This window comes from Buceros rhinoceros, unplaced genomic scaffold (genome assembly GCF_000710305.1).
Source record: "Buceros rhinoceros silvestris isolate BGI_N320 unplaced genomic scaffold, ASM71030v1 scaffold593, whole genome shotgun sequence".
Lineage (NCBI taxonomy): Eukaryota > Metazoa > Chordata > Aves > Bucerotiformes > Bucerotidae > Buceros > Buceros rhinoceros.
This window is the reverse complement of record NW_010402820.1, coordinates 26,528-45,227: the sequence shown is the minus strand read 5'-3', so window position 1 is coordinate 45,227 and position 18,700 is coordinate 26,528. Positions and strand designations below refer to the sequence as shown.

At 37.0% G+C, this 18,700-nt stretch overlaps 1 protein-coding gene across 1 annotated transcript in view; it reads right to left on the bottom strand.

Annotated features, from left to right (window-relative positions):
- Positions 1-18,700, bottom strand: part of NOL10 (nucleolar protein 10) — a gene marked incomplete at its 5' end in the record, with an annotated part of 54,803 nt that overhangs the window by 9,869 nt on the left and 26,234 nt on the right. The window contains 4 exons of the mRNA XM_010132746.1: positions 1,590-1,679; positions 2,326-2,424; positions 2,594-2,673; positions 4,280-4,406. Of these exons, the coding sequence (XP_010131048.1) occupies positions 1,590-1,679; positions 2,326-2,424; positions 2,594-2,673; positions 4,280-4,406 (396 nt within the window). The remainder of the gene's footprint in view (positions 1-1,589; positions 1,680-2,325; positions 2,425-2,593; positions 2,674-4,279; positions 4,407-18,700) is intronic.

Below are 18,700 nucleotides of genomic sequence, written 5' to 3'. Positions count from 1 at the left end.
AAAAAAATAAAAAAAAAAAAAAAAAAAAAAATCAAGATTTATGCTTATTGTATTTTACTACTTTGACAAAGATCAAATAAATACCATTCTAAGCTACATGTAAACAAGACAGACACCTTAAATAAACAGTTACTAATATTTTTGAACTAATATTTCTCAAACATTCCACCAACTAGTCTGGAGACATGTTTGTATCTATTGACTAATCAGCTGTACCTCCAAGGAAAATACCCTGCCTGACAGGGATGATTCTACAACATGTACAATAAATTATCAGGGTAAACATGTCTTTATGCAATGCTACTACTGTTTTACTCATGTATTTACAGTAAATAATTCTATACATCTTATAAACACTTCTTCCTCACTGTCCTTGCGTGTAGAAAAGAAAAAGCAGTTTCATTCACATCAAGATAAAATGAACTCAGTATAAATTATGTTATTGTTGAATTAGGAACAGATGAAGCTACAGTTTCAGCTTATGTGAATACCTGTTGTTGTATATTTTAAATCATGAATATATAGCTTTTTAGTATAAAAAGCTGATCTTTGAACATTGCCTAACTTATAACAGCATATTCATCCCACCCCAGCATTAAATTTTGTCACCTAAGAAGTGAGGGGGGAAAAAACCATGCAGAATAAAACTCAAATACAGAAACAGTTGCAAATGTGACTTTCAGTCACTCAGCCAACAATTAAATCCTAAAGCCTAAAATAAATCGCTTCTCATAGGACTTTAATGCCATTTCAAGGAAATAACCAGAACACACACTTTTATGTATACTTTTTTTAGCCTGCTTAACAACACAATCTGTATGTCCTCCAAGACAAATCAGCTCCCATTTATTGAACTCATTTCCATCATAACACTGGCTTAGACAGTCACCATTTAAGGCTTTACCAACGTCTACTTTTTCAGTAGCTTATGCTTCCTACTAACTGTAATACATAGGATTTCATTAGATGCCACATGAAGCTAACACCTGCCTTTCATGAATGCTATATTCCTGTGAGAATGAACGCCTGTGAAGTGCTACCTATAAAAAGCCCCACCCCCAGATATTAAACATAACTGATTTTTTTCCTTTAGACTTTACTTAGAATAAAAAAAAAAATTCTTTTCAACATCAGGAAGAACTCCTGTTGCATAACAGCAAACCATTTTGGCCATTTTATAAAAGGGAGTTAATCACGTACACAAAGAAAGGCAATTTTATCCTCAGTTTTACTGAAAACACTTATTTTGTCACAGTCACCATCAAAATACCAACAAACAGGTCTTTTTCAAATTTGAAATTTTTGACTCTGCATTTAGCTAGCTTCTGGAGTCCTGCAAAGCCTGTATCATCTTCACAGTGATTATTTCATAATATTAAGCTTTTAGGTTTCTACATGGCCTTTCTGGTGCTACAGTGAAGTCCACCTTAAAGCCACCTGCTAAATAAGTTATTTATAAGAAACAGAAACAACGGAATTTTTTTGGCCAGATAACAAAAAAACCCAACCCCAACAACAAAAAAATCAATATTGTTACCATTCCTACTTCTGTGCCCCTAGTTACAGAGGTCTCTGGAACAAATGCTCACCTTCTGTTTTCTTTTTCTTGTAACCTGTTGCTCTTCCCCTTCCTCTTCAATCAGTTTCAGTGCAAGCTCTTTATTGACTTTTGGAAGTTTCTGAAGAGAGGAAAGCAATTACTCAGTAAAGTACTCTTTTACACATGCAAAAACCTACATGTTTTATGTTTGGAAGTGTGGTAAAGACAGAATTCTTACTCATTCTTTTAACTCTTGCTGAAAAGCTCCTTGACTGGTTCCCAATATTTTTAGGTGCTAGCAAAGCAACAGCACTTGGAGAAAATTTAAGCAGAACTCTTGTATCGTTTTTCCCTTGTAATGCATCAGCTTTAGTACTTTAAAAACAATTATGTCTCCTTGTATGTTGAGCAAATTTAACCTAAAAGGCTACTAGTTACGAACACAATACTATTTTTATGCATCTCTTTACAGACTATTATGTTTTAATATATGTTTAAGTCATTCAGTTTAATGACAGAAGTAGAATCTTTGAGTTTTACCAGTGGGTTATCCCCTCAAGTGGGATGTGACGAGAGTTGCTCTTTTACAGATGCCTTTCTCATCTGTGGGAATCACATGCATGGGAATTTTAAAGTTCCACTCAAAAACTCCTATAAATTGCTTTGTCTCTGACAATAAACAGAATCAAATCTTAAGTCATTACTTCTCTGAGACATACTCACAAATATATTAATCCTTACAAATAAGTTTTCCCAGAAGTATACTCATTGTTTACCAGATTTACCTTCAGCTGAACTCTCTGTGCACGTGTTTCTTCTATCTTCTGCCTTATTTTCTCTCTTCTGTATTCTTCATAGGCAAAGGGGTTGGCCATCATTTTTGCCTTCAAACAAGCAGGAATTAAAAAGCAAATACACAGTCCATTATTCGTAGAACAACCCCCCCCCCCCCAAAAAAAAAACCAAACAAAAAACCCCACCTCAACCCCTGACAAAAACCCATGTATATTTTATTGTTAAGAGTAAAAATGGACAAGGATCATCCTTCTTTACCTTATGATAAAGTCTTATGTCCATGAAAAAGCCATGCATATATGCTCTAAGCAATGATGATCCAATGAGATGAGCAAGGCCTGGAGAAAAAGTTACAGAGGATTTCAAAGAGCTTTCATATATAAAGAACTCCTATTCCACCTCACTTACCTGATTCAAGACAAACAAGTACCACCAATGTAATCTAACAGTCACATACACTAGAACAAGGGAAAACCACAGGGGAAAAAAAAAAAAAAAATCAGGAAATTTGAGCTTCTTCAGAGCAACAAAATCCATTTCTCTTGACATAATACATGTAGCTGTGCAGTTTTTAAAAATGTCCACATGTACTATACTCCATAAAAGTTTACAAAGAAAAATTCAAGAGCATTTTTCTGAAAGTCCATAGATGTTTGACAATCACTTTTTAGTGGTCTATAGAGATTTTTTTAATTAAAGAGTTTTGCCTTGGGTCACTATCTTTGAAAAATCAACATGTTGGAAAAAACTACCATACCACATCATGTCATAAAACTGTCACCCTAGGCCCTAACCAAAGAGTGAAAATACTTAAGAATTCCATTATTTTCCTTCCGTGTATCTTCACAAAATCCCAAGACTGGGAAACGGAAAAGCTTTTTAAAGGAAAATATCCTCTACAGACCCCTAATCTTTAGAAGTTAAGAATTAAAAAACTTCTAGAACTAAATGGCAAAAAAAAAAAAAGTGAGAAACTGCTGTGCATCTCGGAAAGCAAAGTTGTCTCTAAAGATTTTTTTTTAACTGTTTCCAGAAAATGATCTTTCTGCATACTCCAAAATTACACTACTCCAAATAATGGCTAGTAAGTCAAAGAAACCCAGATATACGAAGTACAAAATATCCTTAAGCTTAGTTCTTAATTTAAAAGCTTGCATTTATGAGGAAATTAATTTGACTTAGTTATAGTAAATTTCCCAGTCAAGCCTCTGTGTAGATAATACTACATTGCCTTAATCCCTTTACAACTAGGTTAGGCGTCTGTAGGCTACCTTCAGACCATTTACTCTAGAGCTCTTAACGCTGAAGATACAGGTGCGTTGGATGACCACCTCCTTGTGTGGCCTCCTGCCAGGCCAAATCCAACTCCCAGATTCAGAGGTAAATTAAACTGGAGCAAAACGCTGTCACCAAAACACATAACTGACAGAAAAAGGACTAACCCCCTTGGGAGAAGCATGCTTACCTTCTCTGCTATATAATTTTCAGCATTTCAATTCCTTGAAACTGTGTTTTCAGAATGATTTGTATTTTCTAGAAATTACTATGTTCAAATAGGGTAGCCTTTGGCAGATTTTTCTGTGAGTTCCACCATACCATTTAAGCATCTCAAAAAATATTTTGAAAAACTGACTACTCTTCCTATGTTTTCCATTTAGCGTATACAAACACACACAAGAGGTTCCTAGACATATTAAACCAGCATATATCAGTCATCATCTAGGCATAAAAATCTGAGAAACACAAATGTTTACTGTTGCACTGGTTGGGAACCAAAGAACTCAAAGCCATCAGTCTGGTATATTAACAACCAAGACGACTGGAAGAAACTACTGCTGGTGAATTTCCAACAGTCCTCACACATCAGAATTACAAAACTTATACGTGTAAACAATCAAAAACTGAACAAAGAAGTCAGCTAAGGACAATATTCAACTATTTTACCTAAATTTTCAAGGTCTTTTCTGGTAACAAATTTGTAATCATCATAAACCGTGCTTTCTGGATTCTCTTCCAGTTCTTCAGTCAAGTTGTCCAAGAAGGAGCACCATTTTGGGGCAGGTCCTAAAACCTGTGGATATTATAGGAAGTTATAACATTGTATATTCTTACAGAGAAAACCTACAGTTAGGCTCTCAGCTACTGTGCTGTAATAGAATAATAAATTAACTCTTCTGAAACCAGACAAACCTTAGAAATAACAGCAGTTAGAGAACACAATTAAACCTATTGCATGCATTACCAATAAGGAGTACTATACATTATATAAGCATTATTTTAATTTAGGTCGTTTATTTGAGATCGACAATCTAGAGATTTCAAATTTAACTGTTTCAAGTGGTCCCCGTCTAAGTTATTAAAAGCTCAGAGCCAAACATTATAGACGTAACTATGAACCAATGCCACTAGATAGCAACTAATCTGCAAAGCACTGTTGGGTCTTGAACTCCTTGGGTTCACTATGCAATCACGTTAAATCCTATTCTGCACTATTTATTTTAATTTTAACACCACAGGTATATTTAACATATTTTTATTCAAGGATAAACCCAGACTGTATGAACAGATAACAGGAAATATTAAAAAACTTGCATATTTCCACCATGAGGCAAAGGATTTATTTGAACAATATTATGTTGCACTATCAGTGTACTTTTCCATCTAAGCTTTCTCCAATTTCCCCAGTTAACAATTAGTTCCCTTTACTCTTCTCTCCCACTGTTCTGACTGGAATTCCTCCCTATCCTGATGCATGCAGCCATACTCAACTGTTCCACTACTATTATTTCAGTAGGTGAGTTAGTTGAACGGAAAAATCCAACACTACATTTTTCTCTCTAGAGCATATCAGCTGACATTTTAGAACATGAAGTGGCCAGTTAACTCCTAGAGTAGGACAATGAGACTTCTGATTTGTTCACTAAAAATTCATGCTAAAAACTCCAGTCAACATGACCATAGGAATGGTTGTGATTCAACAACATTTGAAGATCCTGTTTGATTATGGAGACAGGCAGGAGTGATTTTATATATACAAAATGGAGTTTGTTTTAACATGATAGTGTGGTAACAGAACAAGATGATGCTGTTCATTTAAAAAGAAGTGTGGTACTACTCATTCAAAAGTCTTCTTTTGAAGACAACTATACCAAAAAAATGACAAAATTGTATTCTAGACCATAATATTCTACTAATATTCTAAACTGTAATACTCCATTGTATTCTAGACCACTTACTGTCACTGTATCAAGTAAGATGCATCTTCTTAATATTTCAACCCTAGCTGAGAACCGTAACATGTCAAATGAGAACCTGCACTTTTTTTACAGTGCTGCATATTTTATTCCAATTACTAAAAGCTTCCAAGGAAAGACCTAAGATGTCACTAACAGGAAAGACTTCACCTGCTTAATGAATTAACCAAATCCCTACGTCTGCTCCAGTAATACTCAGCTTAAACACTATATAACCATTCAGAAAGGTTTCTTGCCAACACTGCAGAAGCTTTTGTCTCCATCTTGTCTCCTTCCATTTCACATTTTTCAGTTATTTTCCCCAAGCCCACTTCTTCAAATCTAAATTTCAAACTTTTATATTAATAAAATAAGCAGTCCAGCTTATGTACCACTAAATGTACCACTGGGTTTCATACCATTCAAGAAATCAGTTATCTGTGCTTCATTACCAAACCATCGAAGTATGAATGGGGTGAAGGAATCTTCTCTAAAGTTTACCTAGAGTTTTGCTTTGAATAAAATCATGTGTCCTTCTTATAAAAAACAAGTTGCTTGCAAACTAAACAATACTTCTCTTGTAATAAAATTTAAGTAGGAGTTTCTCTGCTGAAGATTATTAGAAATAAGATTAGAGAACCCTTCATTCCACCTTGCTGACTCATCATATAAGATCTCTATCATTCCAATAAAACTTTTTCATCACTTCCATGTCTATGACACTACCTGCTCAAACCTTTCAAAGCGCACATTACTCATTAGAACTCAGGCCACTCCAACCAGTTAGGGTAATCCCCTGATGGGATCTTGACTGGTGTAAATCTCTGAATGAGTAACTAAAGGATTCTCACAAATGAGGGAAAACAGTTTATCCCCCTTCAGCTGTAGCTCCACTTACTGTTTCAAATATCCCTGTACTCAAAATATGATACTGAGAGTAAAACCTTTCATGGTACATAATCTGTGCCATGAAACACATAAAGCCAAAGGACCCACTTATTCATTATAATCTGTGGAGCAAGCTGGACAATCAGATCACAGAAAACAAGAGGGGGGAGGGGGAGGGAAATGACATAATTAATGGAAAAAACAGTTGCAGAATACCAGGAAAAAATAAAGTCCAACTATTATTCAAATTACATATGTAAACTGACAAAAAGGAAAACCCTACAGAGATATCTGGATATGTTTTATTGCCTTACTTCCCTCTCTCCCACCCTACTGAAACCACTTGCCTACCTATTCTAGGACACCTTAGGAGCTTTGCCTTTTATGTTAATATGTAACATTTTTTTAAAGCTTAGGAAGAAATTTAAAAGTAGAAAAAACAAACAATATCAGCCACAATAACAAAAACATCATCAAGAAATGTCCTTTTCTTGCAATACTAATTCTTCCCAGAATTTAACTACCACTGCATTTTAACTACAGAGTATAATGCTCCTTTGTCATCCACTGTCAACCAGCAGACATCACAGGATGGTGCCAAGAGCACTCTGAAATGGCAGGCTCCACCATTCCTGTTTCCAGGTACAAATGCAAAAAGTTCAGAGGGCACCAGGCAGATCAGTGGAGGATCAGTGAAATCTATCTGTCCCTTGCCCCACTTCACGGTTTTCCATACAGCAGGTATGCAGCAGCAGTAGAGGGACTCCCCTGGACCCCTCGGGAGCTCCTGCTACCCAGCACTGGCACCACCTCAGCCTGATGTGCAACAGAACCAGCAAAACAGCCATGAAGTGGTGGAGTTTAGGTAGGCTAATTAATATACGTGTCAATTTAGACTGGGAACGTACAATTCTACCATATCTAAGGGAGAAAACTGCACTGGAATTCAAGGCAAGACGAAGAAAGTGTTGTCAAGGTAGGTAATCGCATCCAACTAAACTGACAGATCACATTTTTACAGTATTTATGATAAACCAAATAGGTGTCTCTGAAAGTTTTAGAAAAGTTGCACACAGCTAATGGGAAAATCATTATTAAATGAGCACACATCTACTTGGTCTTTACTCAAATATTTCTTATGATAGGAAAATCAGACATCATCACCAATGGTGACTGAACCACTACGGTTGTCTTTGAAAAAAAATGTTTGCCTATTGACAGAGGAGCCTCATCGTGGGCTGGGCCCCACTGGCAGCAAGCTGGGTGGGCTGCTCCCTCCTCTGCTCCCCTCCCGTGCTCTGCTCCTTAACCAACTGAAAATAGCACTCATGAGGTGACCAAAACACAGTTATCCCACATTGTGTCCCAGCACAACACTGCCAGACAGGGTGCTGGCTGGGTCATACCAGGCAGGAGAAGGGAGCAGGCCCCTCACTCTGTATGTGGGTGAGCTATGCAGCTGGACTTGGCACGGGGGCTTCCCACTGCGACACACAGGTCACTCAGACTTCTTGTCTCACCACTGTGTCACAAGAAGCAAAGATGTGGACCTTGTTAGTATCATGACATCTAATACCAAATTTTTGTTAGTGCATGGTAGAATGTCTCTCCTTAAGCTTCAGATACAGAAAACTCTAAATATGATGAATAATCTAGCATGCAACTGAGGGGAGACAAGCGCTTGCTCAAGAAAAGAAAAAAATTGACAGAAATATTTTTTAAATATTGTAAAATAACTTCAAAACCCATAGTTTTTTGTATTCTATTTTACAAAATGTGCAACTCAATAGTCTTGTAGCACCACAACTTTTACGTGGTACAGCTCTGCAATGGCCTGTATGTATGGCCGTGACTAATCCTGAGCACTTCTGTAGAAAATATCATCCCGTCGTCGGTCTGCAATTCCCCTGAAATTAATGAACCCTAGGACAGGACAGAGTAGGTATTATTCCCAACCCAAAAGGGTGCTCCTTATCTTCAGTCTGGAACACCAGACAGCCCTTGTGCACTTTTAAATGCTACTCAACAATCTGACAGCCAGCTCCACAGAGCCCTCAGTGTCACAGAAAAACTGGGTCTGATCCTAACTAGTATTAAACATCCTTAACAACTTAAAAGCACCCCAGGATGTGTAGAAGCTTTTGGAGTGAGATGTCATGAGATTTAAATTAAACAACTTTGAATGCACATAGAGACAAGCATTGTTAAGTGTCTGTCTGAAGGCTGCAAGGACCAATTCCACACAACTGAACTGGACGGCTGCTCTGCTCTTCTCAGGGAGTCAGGTTCCAAAAACCTTTTTTTCAGGATTTTATAATAGTAAATCCGTGGAAGATTTCATACAAGGCAGTGATAAACTCTTCAGCTCAAAATAAGATGACCAAATATATTAGGATTCAGCCAGCAGAAACTCCTCCCAATTTTCATTTATGTATTTTAGCAACCAAAAATATGCAAAATGTTCACAGACAGCAGAAATCAGATTTGAAAATAATTAACTAGAATCAGCAAAGTTTACACTGCCTGAATTCCCTCTAGAAGACAAACTTAATGTTTGTGGATGTCATTCAACAAAACCCTTCCAGAGGATTTGGAAAGCAGAAGTATTAGCTGCTGTGGCTGTACAGGACAGCAACGTGCAGCTTCACAGAAACTTCAGAGTTTCACAAAAATTAACACTGTAATGCCGTAGCATGTCATACCACAGTAATGCTGTTAATTACAAATAAGTATGAAGATACATCATATCACTTTCGTAATGTATTTTGGAAGAAAAACAGTCTTTAAAAAAAAAAATCTTCAAATTGCTTGTTGCTAACGTGCAGCTTCACAGAAACTTCAGAGGTTCACAAAAATTAACACTGTAATGCCGTAGCATGTCATACCACAGTAATGCTGTTAATTACAAATAAGTATGAAGATACATCATATCACTTTCGTAATGTATTTTGGAAGAAAAACAGTCTTTAAAAAAAAAAAATCTTCAAATTGCTTGTTGCTGTACCTTCTATGGATTTTAAGCTAGACTGTAAGACCCCTACCAGGTAAGAAAAATACACTAGTTAAAACATTCACTGCTATACTATTTGAATAACATTGATTACAACAAAAATGACATATTTTTAACACCTTCAACAGAGCTCTGGATACAGTGTACTGTGTGAAATTACTAAGATAGCAATTTTAATAACTGCAAGGCAATACAGGAACTGGCTAACGAGAAACAGTTATGCTGAAAGGGATGTTACTGCACAGAAAGTATGTTGTAAGTGAAGCTCCAAGGACTATCCTGAAAAAATATTTTCAGTAATGACTGCCACATATAGTAGGAAAACACCCAACAAAATCTGCTGACGGCAAACTGTCACACAAGAAGGGTCAAAATCTCGCAGGGAAAAAAAAGCTACCTTGAAAACTCAGATGCTGGCAACTGGTTTAAACGTATAGCCTACAGCTATCAGCGGTAAAGAGGAGAACAGGAAAGAATTATACCAACTGATCACAAGACAATAAAATAAGGCCATTGTGTTGGTATAGGATAGGAATAATGACTCAGTGGAGACATATTGCACAACTCAAGGCAATGACGTTCAGGATGTGTGAACGCAAACTGTAACAAGCACAGTGGAAGGCTGCTATGATGATCTCTGAAACAGCTTGCACGGGAATAAATACATGCAAAGTTATCACAGTGACATTGTAAATTAGAAAAGTTAGCTAAGCATCGCAGGAATGTGACTCTTGAACAGCCTTTTAATGGAGATAATGAGGAAGGAACAAAACCAATTTTCAGATGAAATCTGACATATTCATGGAAAAGATTACACAATCTGATTGCCTGCGATTAAGACGGGACTGGACTCCATGATACAAGGAAGCTCCTCCATTCCTCTGTTTCCATTTAAAAAAAAACCAACCCAAATTTAAAGAACTTGAACAACAGATTCTCTTCTAGATTACGCGATATTTAAATTCAATGTATTTTACACATATGATTCAATGACTTCATGTACGTATTTAGCTGTAGGAAACAAAAATAATTTCTTGGAGGAGACAAAGAATATGAGTAAAACCAAATTCTTAATTTTGGTGTTTTGTGGTTTTTTTTTTAATAAAATTGCATAATAAAAAGCCTTTTAAACTTTTAACAGGACACATTCACTGGAGGAAGCAAATGTGTATTCTCAGCTTCAATCATGCCATTTAACAGAGATTACAGCTGGTCTAATGAGGAAGGAGAAAAGAAATGGGTGATCCCCAGGGTGTGGGCAGTGATTGAAACGCACAATTGCGTCTTGAACATAATTAGCTCCCTAACTGCATAGCCAAGTTTAATTAATGCAATTACATGAGTAATTAATTACTATTAATTTTAAGGGTACTGTTTTCAATGTTTTGTTCTCTAATTTTAAGAATTAGACAGATCTCAATATGTAATAACTTTGAAAAGTTTCCATCTGTATGCACTGAAAAGGCAAGAAAAGAAAGAACACCTTGTTGTACCTCGTTAACAGTCGGGGTTATATCAACTAATATAACAATTAGTAACTCTCAAAAATCAGATGGATTATTTCTAGTTTGTAAACATGAAGAGTTGTGGCTTCTCATTCTCATTTCTATGCTTTTGGGCTTCAGGCATATCCAAACCAAGAGCTTCAGACAGCCTAGGAGATTAGCTCGTGCTAGAAAGGAGCCTTGGGATCACCTTACCTTGTTATGTTTCTAATATGTTTCCATACACAGTGTTTCCCTTAGCAACAAACGTGCTCTAAACAATTGGTGATTTTGAATTTTATTCTGCAATTCCTTTCTAATCTACTTTTTCCCTATAAAAGCTCCAGTTGTGCCCTGTTAAATCTCATGAGTAATTCCATTCAACGTACTGCATAAAAATCTTTAATTCTCTAAACTAAATGGGTTTGGGGAATAAACTCCAATCAAGCCTCCTACGTATTTTCATATTTCATAATTTCATGCTTTCATTCACCCTACACTATATTGTGTAGATATGCTGCTTGTACAGCCACCAAGGAGCTCCCTGGAGTACAGCAATGCCCAAGACAGACTGAAGGGCAAGTTTTTCCATTTCAGCATACTACTAACAACAGCAATGTGTTTGGTCTTAAGCCCACACACTCAAATTTCACTGAACTATACAATGAATTGGCTCTTTCTCTCACCCTAACTCCAGCACATCCAGACATTTTGGGCAGATTCATTAATCAGAGAGGTTGATTTTTTCCACCTTTCACTATGCTATGGCAGCTGCCAAATCAACAGATTGGAGGTTTTACTCCTTAGGGAACATGTTAAAGGAAACACTGTTTTCAAGATCTTCCCCGTGTTATTTGATTTTTTCCACCTTTCACTATGCTAGGGCAGCTGCCAAATCAACAGATTGGAGGTTTTACTCCTTAGGGAACATGTTAAAGGAAACACTGTTTTCAAGATCTTCCCCGTGTTAAACTAAAACTGCTGCAGGAACCTTCATACATCTCTAGGACTGAGATACTAAATCTTTCTGCCCTGGTAGTTATCCGATGGTAAGTACTTCTTTTTCTAATCTTAAGCAGTTTGGCTTTACCGTGTTGTTGTTTTTTTTTTTAAATCTCACATTGTCTGATCTGACAGGTATTACAGTCAGTTAACTAGTCACAGGTCTGCTCTCACTCTGTCTTCTTGGTGAAGCCACCATCTTTCAAAGGTGGCAAATGTCTTGTGGCTCATAGTGTTGAGGAAAAAAAAGCCCTCCAAGATAGGAACAGAAAATAATTTTTCAGGACAGAAAGTTACTCCTTGAAATTGTAAATGAGATTAGCAGAATAGTTCTCTTCCTCACAAGACAGGAAGAAAAAGGGACATTTCTCACAAGTCACCTGTAATTCATCAGCCATGGCATTGAGAGTAAGGAGTCTGATCCTCTCATCAATGTCCCTAACATGTTCTGACATGCACAGAAGATAAACACTTGCACTTTGCTACGGATCTTACATGTTTTAGGCCTCTAGACAATTGGAGCTGAGACAATTTGAGGTAAGAAAAATAGATAGAAAATTGAAGTACCTTCACATTAAGTCAACTAATCAAATGAAGCTCGAGATAAGAGGCGAGTGGCTCCTTAAAGCATGTGTTATAAGCACAACCTGCTTCAAGCACTTTCCCACAAGTTATCAGCTGGAATTAAGTTCCTGAAAGTCTGTTCTTAATTTTCACATAGCAGCTTCTATAGTGTATCTGCTATAATAATAGAAGCACTTCGGTAAATTGCTTCAATACCATGCAGTACGTTCAGCTGAGACTCGCTACACAGGATTATGTTTACCCGTGAACACACCTGCTGACGGTCTGTTTCTTTATCCATGAAAAAATGGTGCAGATCAGGTATGATCAGCTGATCTAATGCCTTGTTAACAACAAATGGCAGCAACCACATTTTACTTTGGCCATTCATACCTCCCTTTCCCTACTACATCTGACTACGTGCTCTTACCAATTCCTTTGTATAAGTTCTAGTATATGAAGCCAATTTACTGTTCAGTGACTCGGTATCACTGAACCAGAATGCTCCCTCTCACAAACACAACACCTCCACATTTTATATGAACTCTATCAAAAACAACAACAACAACAAAAAACCCCGAACAAACCACCCTATCACAATACTCTTCAAAGAATAAATACCTCCCAGAGCTCTCACTTGGCATTTAGAACTGTGACTGTAGGGGAGACAAGTAAGGCAACGGCAAGCAGGAGAATTTCTAACTGCCTTGGCCCTTTTCTTAGACAAGGAGAGAACTTCTACACAGCTTCTACCTGTTCCAACATAGTAGGAAATCTGTTTCCCAAAATATAATAGCATTTCTTGCAATACTAAGGGCGTGGGGCATCAATGGACAAAACTTCCACTACTAACAGAGATGAGAATAACGTAATCTAAATTAACAAGGAAGAACCACCAAGAATAAGCGAAAAATGCAAAATCCTAGCAACTGACCTTCTCCATTTCTCTGATGGGACAGGAAAATTCCCAACTGTCATACTGTGTGGAGACTTGCCTCTTGTGCTTTTAAATGGCCAGGAACAACAGGGATCTCACAGTACAAACCAGATGCCAAGGAACATTACACCATAAATATTTTCACAGTCATGAAAACAAAACTTACTGACCTGCATTTTAAGAAATTTGAGGAATGCTACAGAAACAAAGGTAATGACAAATTCAGCTGTATGTCTACCTTACATAACTGACAAACTACTGCAAATACAGGAACAAGTGAGCTGCTAATAACTCCCTACCATGGCAGCTTAATTGCTCTTTGCAAACCTGGGAGGAAGACTGCGGGGTGAGTTTATGCAACAACTGCCTACCAAAGGGAAGGGAAGGAAAGGCAACTACCTGTTGGGAACGTGCAACTCCTCCAGACAGATAACGAAGATACCTCAGCAAAAAACAATCTACTCTTTACAGAGCATAAGGCTAGAGAGAATAAATTTTATATAATTTATGAAATATTTTTCTCCGAGTAGGAAACATCTTTCAAATATATCTTTGAAAGCTTTCACATATTGATGGTTTAATTTATCTCTCAAGTTTGTGTGATAGTAAAAAATTTGTGAGGATTTAAAATTTCTGTTTGTGTATAAAACAGTAATTAATACATTTGGTTCACTACAAAGCAGACAATACAGATAAGCCACAAAAGTCACTTGCTTTTGCTTTCAAATATAAATAAATACAACTTAGTTGAAATTACGACATAGAAAAAATTATCACAGGCTTTGTATTTTCTGATCCAGAACTTATAAGACACTAATTCTTATTATATTACATGCTGACAGACCGCAGTACCAAACTTCCTTTCAGCACTTACATCTTTTTATTATGTTACTGCTTCTCTCTTCACTGCTTGTCTTACCATCACTGAGCAACTGCATGTCTAAATTTTCAGAAACCAGGTGAAGAACAGATGGCCCAAAGGAAGAAACAAGTGCAACTTACAACAATTAAAAAAAAAAAAAAAATCCTTCAGATACTCAAAGCTTACATCTTCTACCACTTAAAAAGGGAGGACACTCTCCTCTCCAAACCTGCTTTCTTAAAAAAGGAAGTCAAGAACAGAGGGTCCCATACTACCAACCGCTTAAGAAAGACACAACACTAGAAACGTTTGAGTCTACAATTGGCAAAGCAATCGCCTCTTATAATTAAGTACAACTTCTGTTTTTAAGAGTTTTCTCCTTTGTTCTATGAAGGGTAAGCTATAAGGAAGCATGGTCTTAGCAGTCAGCATGCTGCTATCTATTAAAAAGAATATTAAGTGATGCCTTTCCTACTATCATCCACACCAGCAGTAAGCAGGCATCACACACCTTCATGATCTGTACATGATGTTGAACTACTACGTCATCAGCCTCAAAAAACACCAAGATTTACAGGAAGATAGAAATGGTTTGCTGATTATCACATATTGGTGTTTTCTTTCTATGCATGTGCTGTAAGCGGTACAGCGTCTTTTAGCCAGTGCATGGGAAATGGAGGATATCCTTTGTTGGGAGTAAGCCCAGCGCGTTACTTTTCAGTTTGAAAGCATTTAGGTTAAAATAGGAAGCTCACATTTCTGTTTGTGAAAATGAACAACTTTTTTTCCTGTGCTTGTAAATACTGTGAGATAAATAATATATCATTCTCCAGACTTTTTTTTTTTATACTGTTTGCACAATTTTCCGTGTAAAGGATAGGACAGTTCTAGATGGAAAACAGATGGAAAAGTTCTGAAAAGATTAATACACAAAAGTCAGAATTAGCATAAAGGCCAAAGATGCACTCAAGTGTCTTTACATTACTGGCAAGTTTTTTTTCTTTTAACACCAGGCAGCCCCAAAGCAAAGCTGTAATGTGCTATCTTATAACACTTCTGCTTTCCAGTCTTTCACAGTTTTCATAATGAGCAAACCAAGGTTCAGACCAACATTTCCCATTCTACATCATAACTATCGTATTTTTATTTTACAGCATTTTTTCCCCAGGGAATGAAACATTTTTCTACACTACATATTGTTTCAGGATAGAAGAAAAAAAAAATCTTAGCACAATTCAGTTTCATGGCTGCTTTCTACTTTAACCAAAACTCTTAGGTAAGGGCTGTGTTGAAGGAGATGAACAACTGTCTTCTGAAAAAATACAGCCTCACCATACAGTCTTCAGGAAGATAGCTGAGGCAGCGTTAATCCTGAATGAACTAATACTGACAATTAGAAGACAGGAAAACATCTACAAGAAATCAATATCTCACCTAATCTGTTCTATTAGTGTCAAAATGCCAGCCACAAGTATAAAAAGAATTTAATCTTCTGTTTCACAGCTTTTACTATGGAGAAGCCAGTTCAGAAGATCTCACTGTAATTCTTAACAGTACCCACAAATAATTTTAATGACAGCTGACTCTACAGAACATTGATTTTAAGGACATGAAGTGCAAGGTGTGGATAGATGTTCTTCTCTAATTGTATCCTCACCATATAAACATCCAAGGGAGAAAAAAAAAAACCTACCAGTTAGTAGATCCCAAAATAATGGAAGGATGAGAAAGTACATTTTAGAGAGATGGAACTCTTCTGAAAGGCTATGACCATAGAGGGTAAGTGGGGAGCATGACACACATGAGAAACTTCCCACATCTTTTTAAGTGGAAAATTACTATCTCTAAGGATAGATTATCAGGACCCCCTGTACAGAACTAGTGAGAACACTCTGTCACCAGACTGACAGAAAATAATATACAGAAAATCTATTTCAGATAAATGCTTTTTCAGTCTGTGAGTGAGCTGAACACAACTCTTCAGTCAATTCAGTCACAAGGAAGTTTAGAAACAGCTAACCTGGAAGCCTACAATTGAATCAAAGCACATTCCTCCTTAACTTACAATCCCAAACTTTTCCAAACTAGTATCAAGAAAGAAATAAAGGGGGTGAACTAAGGTGTTAAAAAAACTGCCTTAACTTGTATTTCCTCTGGCACAATTTCCCTCTTACAGATTTGTTTCATCAAATATCCAGTGCGTTAAATGAAAATATATAAGCTAGAAGAATTCAGTGCCTTAATCTGTGATTATGTTTTTTTAGGGTTAACTACTATGGGAAAAACTAGCTTTTTCTAGAACTTTTTTCTTCTAAATCTAAGGAAAAAACTTTTTTTGAGTAAACATTTTTGAGTCATATTCAAAATAAAAAGATGGTGACTAAACCAGGCGAATAGAAGACTTTAAAAAAAAACTGAAACAATTTAAAATAGCGTGTATTAAAGGCAAGTACCACCAGGAATGGCTAATTTGCTTGAAAAGCCACTCACTTCAAAGAGGACAAAATTCATAAATATTTCTAGAAATAAAGAGATCCACATATCCAAAGTAGGTATTAGACACCAGACCCATTATGAAGATATTCTTGGAGAAACTGAATCATTGAGTAGGCAAGAAGTACTCGTCCTTGAAACATTTCCAGTTTATAACTCCAACAACCCTGAACTAGGAGCGTGCTAGGATATCAAATGATTTTCCAAAACCACCTGAAAAGAAGCCAGAGACGCTCCAGGATCTATTTTTTCTTAAAGATCTTAATACCTTCTCTACACCAAAAGTACATTGCTTCTAGCCTCAACGGGGAGTTTTCTGCCAAGACTGCAGGAAAGTGAAAAAAAAAAAAAAAAAAAACCCAGAACATTACACTCAATTAATTACATGCTTAACTGCTCTCTTCTTTTAACAGCCTAGAATAGGACAAGTTTCAGTTTCAGTATGTATATGTAGCTGAAAGTATAAGTCCAACAAAGGAGACAGAGGTGATTTGAAATGCCTGTGTGAAGGTCAGACATGTTCAAGTAACCAGTAGTAAACAGAATAAATAAAACCTATGCCCCTTGCTTCCCACCCAGAACATCCAGGAGCAAACATGTAGGCGTTTTTTTCTGTACAATCTGAAAAAAGAACATTATATGTTGTGGAAGCTGACAGCCCCAATTAAACTTCAGAGAATCCAGTTCATCTTAGATCCGAGGCCAGTGGACCACCACCTGTCAGCCGCTTCTCTTCACTTCTTTGGCCAGAACCTGGTTGCACCACTGACTCAACTTACACTTCTGAGTCAGTAGTCAGAAAAGTATCCCAAGGCACACACAACTTTCATTTCAACCTTCCTGAGGCACACATCAAAGTGATACACCAAGAATCCAGCTGGCAAGAAGTAGGTTCCAAATGTTTGCATAAACTGTGAGTTAACTATTAAATTATTGGCAAACAGCCCAACTCCAGTCAGAGGCACTTGCCCTCATTAAAGCCCCACAAAATAAAATAAAAACAAAAGTCCCTAAGCTAAGGCACTCAAGATGATCCCTATGTAAAACAAACATTTCATTTCAACAGTCAGATTCAGTGAGGTTTTTAACTCACTCTGCACTGTGTACCTGCATAAGGCATCTTCTTGCCATTTAAAAGCAAATCTGCCTGTCCCTTCCAGTAAACCAAAAATCACCTTCTTTTCTCTCTACTAACAGCTTTGCACACAAAAGAAACAACTGCGGTGATTTTTTTGTTTTGTTAAGGAAAGCATCATTCTTTCAGACATTCCTAGTCTCAAATGTCATACCTATCCCTTTGAAAATTCTGCAGGAAAAACTGATGCATGCCATTTCATTTACAGACAATATTATGATACCTATTGTCAGCTCTTCAGGAGACACTAACTTCTTGGTTTTCCAATAGAAATTAGCTTTGGCATTAACAGTGGAGAGAATGGGCACATGTACACAGATAATTCAGTCAGACATGAGCTCAGTCAGACCATACTCCAAACTGGCCGGACATGAGCCAGCTCTAGTTCACAAGTCATGTAGCTGTGTTAGCACAGCACTGTGCCCACACTAATAAAACCAGCTAACAGGCAGGGTATATTAGGCTGGGCACAGTCCTACTCTGTCTGGCCAACTTCAAACACGGACAGAGAATGATGGGTCTGTCTGCACCCATTCGTGTACGTATACACTACTGCTCTGTAAGATGCCAACTTCTGTGCATCTCCTCAACTGAAGATTTTTTTCCCTACGTTGTAACCTAGAGAGCTAGAGCACAGCACTATACATCTGAGAATTTAAGCATCCTCCTTGACCACAGCCACGGTAACTCCTTGTGGCTGTTCCACTGAAGACTTGGGAAAAAAAAAAAAAAAAAAAAAGGAAAAAAACGAACTATA